We start from the raw sequence: 7,500 nt of genomic DNA on the forward strand, positions 1-7,500 counted from the left end.
AGGCTTCTATTTATTAGTACGAGAAAATAAGTATTATTCTTGAGAAAAGATATTGAATAATCGAATAAATGTACAGTCTGTTTCCATGATAATAATTAATGAGATTCTTTCTTCCCCTCCTTTGGTTTCTCTGGTTTGTTTGTCCCCTACTCTGTTTGCTGCCGCTAGCCCCTAGATGTGAACCGCTTGCGCTAAACCGCTAGCTGTAAACCGCTAGCTGTAAACTGAGACGGGTGAGCGCTGAGCTCTTAATTCCTGTCAGTGTCTATTAATTATGGAGTGGCTGGATGTTCCTGACGTTCACACAGGCCTCCGTGGAAGCAGGAATTCTTATTTCGGCTCGCCCGCTCGCTTGTCACTCGTCGAGAAACACATGACCCTGACAGCCCGCAGTGGGGAGTCCATTTTTTCCATTTATTCTTTAGTGTGTGTGTCTATGTGTGTCTCTTTATGTTTTTCCATGGCTATTTGTGTCAGGACGTGCTTGTCAACGGTTGTTGGATGTCAGGGACATGACAAGCAGGAATCTGGTCTTGCTTTAACATGACAAGTAGTGTATGTTGTGATTTAACATGACGCGTAGTGTATGTTGGGTTTAAACATGACATGCAGCGTAGGTTTTGTTTTAACATGACAAGAAGAGCATGTTATTATCTAAAATGACATGTAGTCTAGGTTATGATTTAACATAAGAAGAGTGTATTATTATATGTTATGATTAAACACGTCTTGATTTAAAATGAAAAGTCGTGTGTGTCATGATTTAACATGACAAGGGCGTGTATGTCATGATTTAACCAAACAAGTCGTCTAAGCTATGATAACTCACGGCCATACTCCTGTGTGATGTACATTTCGCGGTGGTACAAACTCTTTTTCCCTCGGAGGCCTGAAGCCAACCGCAAATCTTCTGTACAATACGGCTGTGTCGGTAGACTTAAGTACTGAATTAATTTACATGTATAAATCGTGCTGTTTTCCCGGCGTACATTACGCATGCTGACTTATAGTAGAACCGACCGGGGAGGGGAGGAAATGGCGGCGTCTGTACCGAGCCCGGGCTGTGGCTGCCTAACCGACTAATTAAAATGACAGCCACATGTGTTCAAAGAGCAAGAAGTCTATTTACAAGCCATATTGATTACTCTAAGGTGTACAAATGGAGAGGCGCGTTTGGAGAGGCGCTCTCGATTTAGCTTCAATCTGCCAGGCATAAAATGATCTCAGTGTGTTTGCTGGGAAGAACGGGCTCCCTCCGGGCATTGTGGGTAATTAGGTTAGTGGATAGTCGGTGTCAGGAAATTGAAAGGCCGTACTAATCGGATTCTTTTGTTTCCTGGGGAATCAAACGAATTTGTGCGAGTCACTGGGAAATCTCGCAATGACTCCATTCTTGCCTGGCCGTGTAGAAATGTGTGTGCTCTCGTTGGGAGAGCACACACGTAAAGCGGATCCGTTTTAAATGGCTCCCGGGATAATCCCCCTTGTTTGTGGAGGATCGGATACTCACCGGGCTCGCTGTGCACTTGTGGTTAACAGGATGATGCTGAAAAGAGTTTCTCTTTCTCTCTGTGCTTCAAGGAATCTTTGCTTAAAGGATAAACCCATTAGTTCTGGCTATAGTGCGTGCCTTTAATGAAACGAAGAGACAATCAAATGGCATCTTGCATATTGTATTTATTATGTTAGTTTTTTTTGTGATATAAATCTTGGAATATTAGGATATTAAAGTTTTTCCCGTTGTGAGTAAATGTTTTGAATTATAACCACTATGAAATATTATGTGGTTGACCCATAACAGTCAAATTCAATGCTGTGTGTGTGTGCAATAAAATATTCTCCTCTCGAAGAAATAACCAGTGGGCAAAATAAAAATATAAAAATCTGCTGTTCAATTTATTTAAATTAAATTGATAAATTAATATCTTAATATCTTTAATTCAGTTAAAACGTCAACAACGTCAGAGTAGCGTGTGATTGGCCGGTGGCTAACGAGCGGCTGTGCTGACGAGCTGCCCTGTGCCCTCAGGTGTGCGTCTGGACCGGGTGCGAGGCGGACGCCAGAAGTACAAACGGCGGCTGGACGCGGAGAGCGGCGCATACCTCGGCCTCACCATCCCCCCGCCCGCCAAGAAACCACGTGAGTGTCTCCGGGTTACAGCCTTACGTTTTGCGTTCTATCTTTCTTATGGTCTTACCATTCTTACGTTCTCACGTCCTTGTTCTTACGTTTTATCGGTCGTTCGTTCTTACATTATTACGTTTTTACGTTTTTTCGTAGCCTTCTTAAGTTCACACGTTCTTAGGTTTTATCACTTCTGTTTTAACTCAAAACACCCGGAACACAAATCAATATTACATTCAACGTCTGACTCCCCTCTCCCCTATTTCTGCCGCTTAATTGACATGCCTTTAAAGTTTTTAAACTTATTTATTTAAGCTTTTATATCGGTTTTTATGTTTGCTTTGTTTTAAGTCTTAAATGTCTAATGTCTTTAAAAATTGGAAAACATTGTATAAATAAAATGTAGTATTAATTTGTAAAATGACTAGCGGTGTTATTTTCCTACATTATGGGGAGTGTAAGGGGGACAGGTTAGGCTGCGGACACTGAGGTTCGAACCCAGAACCTACGTGCCGGGAGTCGTACACCCCCACTACTACCAATAATAGCCATCGTCTTCATCATCGTTATTATTTATGATGCTCCAAACACGGCATCGGACGACGACGGCGAGCTTCCTGTGATGACATGTGATATGAAGCAGGCATGACGTGTCACGTGACACCGGCCGGTCGCTTATCGACCCCCCCCCCCCCCCCGATCCGACGCGCCGCCGGCCAGTTCTACGCCCGCCGCGGTTTCCGGTTCTAAGCGGTTTGAGTTGACTCTGTCCGTACAATTATGGTCTGTCTCACCGCATGCCTGCGAGCGACCGTCGCGCTGTCCTTTCAAGTGCCTCTCTCTGTGTTGTCATGGGATGCCATATTGAATCACACACAAGGGACATGCGATACGTGATATACCATAGATGTATAGATACTGTACGTGTGTGTGTGTGTGTATGTGTGTGTGTGTGTGTGTGTGTGCGTATCTGTGTGTGTGTGCAGCATGGTATGCTGCTCATGGCTGTATTCTCCTAAGCATGCTCAATGCATTGCAATCTGGCTTGTGATCTTATTGGATCATTTGTAAATTCATTTTCGGTTAGGTCAGTGTGTGTGTGTGTGTGTCGGTGTGTCTGTGTCTGTGTGTGTGTGTTTGTGTGTGCATCAACGTTTCTGTGTTTGTTACCACAACCCCTAACTTCTCTCTCTCTCTCTCTCTCTCTCTCTCTCTCTCTCTCTCTCTCTCTCTCTCTCTCTCTCTCTCTCTCTCTCTCTCCCCCTCCCTCTCTCCCTCCCTCCCTCTCTCTCTCTCTCTCTCTCTCTCTCTCTCTCTCTCTCTCTCTCTCCTCTCTCCTCTCTCCCCCTCCCTCCCTCCCTCCCTCCCTCCCTCCCTCCCTCCCTCCAACCCATCCAGTGACGAAGATCGTGTCCCACCTGCTGGTGGTGGAGCCGGAGAAGATCTACGCCATGCCGGACCCCACGATGCCAGACGGGGACATCAAGGCGCTGACCACCTTATGTGACCTGGCCGACCGCGAGCTGGTGGTCATCATCGGATGGGCCAAACACATCCCAGGTACGCGTGTCTGAACCCGCCCCCCCCCCCTCCCCTCGTACGAGTTCCATCTCCAAATAGACCTCTGAAGAATAAGCCCCGCCTCCGAGGCTCCTGGTTCCATCGGTCAAATGTCTACGGGAAACAACGTGGGGTTTTTGAATGATCGTTCATAACAAACTCTGTAGGTGGCGAAGAAGTGAAAGCTGCGTCATGTTTTCAACGACACACTTTTTCCGTCTAGATTCCGCTTAGGTTTTTGGATTGTCGGCGCCGTTAAAGTAGCAAACGATTATAAATGCTACTTTAACGGCACCGACAATCCAAAACCCAAGTGGAATCTAGATGGAATGAGTGTGTGGTTCAAAACGTGAGCAGCTTTTTACTTCTTCGGTCTATGAGTTGTCCTAGTGTTGGGGGAGGGAAAGTCTTACGACGTTTAGCAGATGCTTAGCCAAAGTGATATAACAAGCGGAGAATATAGAAAATATGGAAAGACAAAACTAACCAAATTTAGGAGCGCTACTCAAAATCAGTGCAGTCAAAGACAAGAAAAACAAATCAAACTTTGCAACCGATGCCATGCTTTGAAATTGTGCAGATAATCAATGGGTATCAGAATTACATTTCTATCGATATTTTTATTATTAATCTATTTTAATGACAAAGTGAACTCATTTATAGTGTTATGGAAAAAATGAACTAAAATGTAAAATCACATTTGCAGAGACACCTTTTCTTAAATTATGACGCTAACAAACACAACGTAGATGGCCCCACCGAAGATTGACATTAATCATACACCTGATCCGATTTAGGTAAACTGCAGGCCACTAATCCTGGCTAATCATATTGGTAATGCATTTGTTTGTTGTTTTCTTTCTTGGATAAGACGGTTAAAAGTCGTTTTTTTATTTCAAAGCAATAATCTAAAAACGCATTTCTGCTTGATGTATACATGAATTAATATTAATAACACAATAATAATCAATAAAGTATAAGTTTGCATTGTATTACTTAATATAAATAAGTAAAATAATGATATTTATAAGGGTTATTTCAAAAGAAAACACAGTATAGGTAAGTGATAATAGAATGGATAACAAGTACTAAATATTAAAACTAGTGCTATGCTGTACTAATATACTAATAAGGATTTTAAATCTTCCTAAATATATTGAGTATCAGATTTTCAACAGATGCACATGTCCACAGGTTTGTATAAATAGAGGCACACAGTTGATATAACAGACACGCACACACACTATCTCTGTCTCTCTCTGTCTCTCTCTCGCTCTCTCTCTCTGTGTCTCTCTGTCTCTCTCTCTCTCTCGCTCTCTCTCTCTCTGTATGTCTCTCTCTCTCTCTCTCTCTCTCTCTCTCTCTCTCTCTCTCTCTCTCTCTCTCTCTCTCTCTGTCTCTCTGTCTCTCTGTCTATCTCTCTCTCTCTCTCTCTCCCTGCCACACACACGCACACGAACGAACACACACACTGGATAATTAACATCTGCCACTAGTCTGTACCTCGGGGAGATCCGAGGCCCATATTCTAAAATCGAATCAATAAATAGCAGCCCCAACCTTTGATTTGACTGGGTGGGTGTGGGTCAGTGGGGGTGGTGGGGGAGGGGGGGGGAGGGGGGGGAGTCTTGGGGGAGGTGGATTGAGGGTGGTGGTGGTCTCCGCCCCCTGTGTCAAAGTATTCCATTTCAATCCCGGAGTTAAAGAAGGCAATCCTCTTACTTACTTAAGGGGCACTACAGAGGGTCTGGGCGGGGGGGTTGATTTATGCAGCCCCCCCCCCCCCCCCCCCCCCCTCCCTGCGGACCGATCTCAAACACGAACTGTGATGCGGGCGGTGCCTTCATCTTCTCTCCTTTTGATATTGTTGACGTCGGAGAAAAGAAAGAAAAAAAAAAACAACTACGTCAATAAATAAATAAATGAAAAAAATACTTTCATCTTATTCCCGGCAATTGCAGGCCCCAAAACGTTAAGCTAATTAACGTCAATTTAGCTCGTTTGAAGAGGGAATTTAAGAATTTAAGACATTTTTATATGTGATTTATGCACCGATGCTACAAATGCTTTCTGTTTATCTGGATGCATTTGAGACAGCCTTGGTTTTTGAAGAACTCCACATTAGAGTTAACGCTCCAGCCTTCTGCACCCGGCGTAATCCTCTTCATCCCATTGGTTCCCACTCAGTCCCAGTGGAAACATTCCTCCGTCTGGGCACATCACAGCCCTCCATGCTGCCAAGGGGGAAGCGCCCTTACCACTGATCTGTGGTCAGATTTCTCTCTTTGAGGTCACAGATGAAAGGCTCTGAGAGCTGACCTGGTCTGAGAGCTGGACCAAGAAATGGACTCAGACCTGGTCTCAGAGCTGGACTCAGAGCTGGACTCGGATCTGGACTCGGATCTGGTCCAGAACTGGACTCGGATCTGGTCCAGAACTGGCCTCAGAGCTGGACTCAGAACTGGACTCAGACCTGGTCCAGAACTTGACTCAGACCTGGTCGCGGACCTGGTCTAAAACCCCAGTCCCAGACCCAGTCTCCCTCCTAGTCCCAGATCCAGTCCTAGATCCGGTCCCAGACCCGGTCTCAGACCTGGTCTCAGTCCTGCTCCAACAACCGGCCCCGGACCTGTTTCCAGACCTGCGTCCTGGGGCTTACCTCACCTGAGTGCAGAGCCCCAGAGGAGGTTCAGCAGCGTCGATAGTCTGATTAGCAGATTAGGCGGTGGTGCCCCGGGAGGCCGGTGGAGGTGCTGCCTCAGCACTACCAGGTTTACCCCGGAAAGAGGCTTAAAAAGGGACAGGCAGGACCTGGCTGACCCACATGGCCGTGTCCCCTTCCTGACCCCCGCACTCTGGTGAAACATGTTTAAAAGATCTCCAGGTGGGGGATGTATCTGTATCTGGCAAGCAGAACATGCATAATACAGAATCTATAGCTACATTCAGGGCGTTTAGCAGAAGCTTTTATCCAAAGCGACTTACAATAAGTGCGTTTGTCAGAAGAAAGAGAAACATCAATAAATCGCTGTCTGTAAAGTAAGGATGTTCCTAGAACCAAGTGCCAAGTATTAATAATTGTTAGGTTGACCCATTCCTCGTATACAACAAAGATAGCTAGGGTAAGACGCTACACGATGCTAAGTACTATTTTTTACGTCTAAGGACATACAACATACGATAAGTGCGTGCATTAAGTGCGCACTTCATAAACATCTTTCCAAGGTGTTGATGGTAAAAAAAATAAAAATAATTGGTATCGTCAAATAATCCCAAACGTCATCGCGGGCGACCGGTGATCTTCAACACGCCGAGGAGACGGAAGAAAAAAGATCGGAGAGAACCCCAGACCTGACACGTGGAGCACAGAGACATTAGGAAGGGGGCAAGCGGCACTCTGGGGACACATTACCCCGGGCCAGCGGGTCAGGGTGTCACAGAGAAACGATTAAGACAAAAGGGGTCCCCCCCCCCCCCCACGCTCCCCTGCCCCCCACGCCCCCGCATACTGCCACCATTACACTCAGCCCACCGCGCAAATGGCCTTAACGATGAGGTAATAAGAGTGCTTATCGCCCGTCGCTCCATTAACGCCCGGGTCCTTCCCCGACGTCCCGTAGGCCCCCAGAAATATGCCCGCCAGAAATATGTAATTATTTTGGGATTTTGTTTCTTTGGAGCTGAGGGGGGAATATTAGCCTGATATTTGCGCTATTAAATGTGTTTGCCACACACACACTGCAACTGAAATGATCTGCCGTTCATTCGATTGTTTCTAGACAGAGGCTTTCTACCAGACAGACACATGCACACAC

General features: G+C 45.7%; 1 protein-coding gene across 1 annotated transcript in view; it reads left to right on the top strand.

Moving 5' to 3' along the window:
- Window positions 1–7,500, top strand: part of LOC115534164 (steroid hormone receptor ERR2-like) — a 46,064-nt gene that overhangs the window by 29,098 nt on the left and 9,466 nt on the right. The window contains exons 4-5 of the mRNA XM_030344907.1: window positions 2,030–2,140; window positions 3,524–3,685. Coding sequence (XP_030200767.1) covers window positions 2,030–2,140; window positions 3,524–3,685 — 273 coding nt within the window. The remainder of the gene's footprint in view (window positions 1–2,029; window positions 2,141–3,523; window positions 3,686–7,500) is intronic.

This window comes from Gadus morhua, chromosome 21 (genome assembly GCF_902167405.1).
Source record: "Gadus morhua chromosome 21, gadMor3.0, whole genome shotgun sequence".
Lineage (NCBI taxonomy): Eukaryota > Metazoa > Chordata > Actinopteri > Gadiformes > Gadidae > Gadus > Gadus morhua.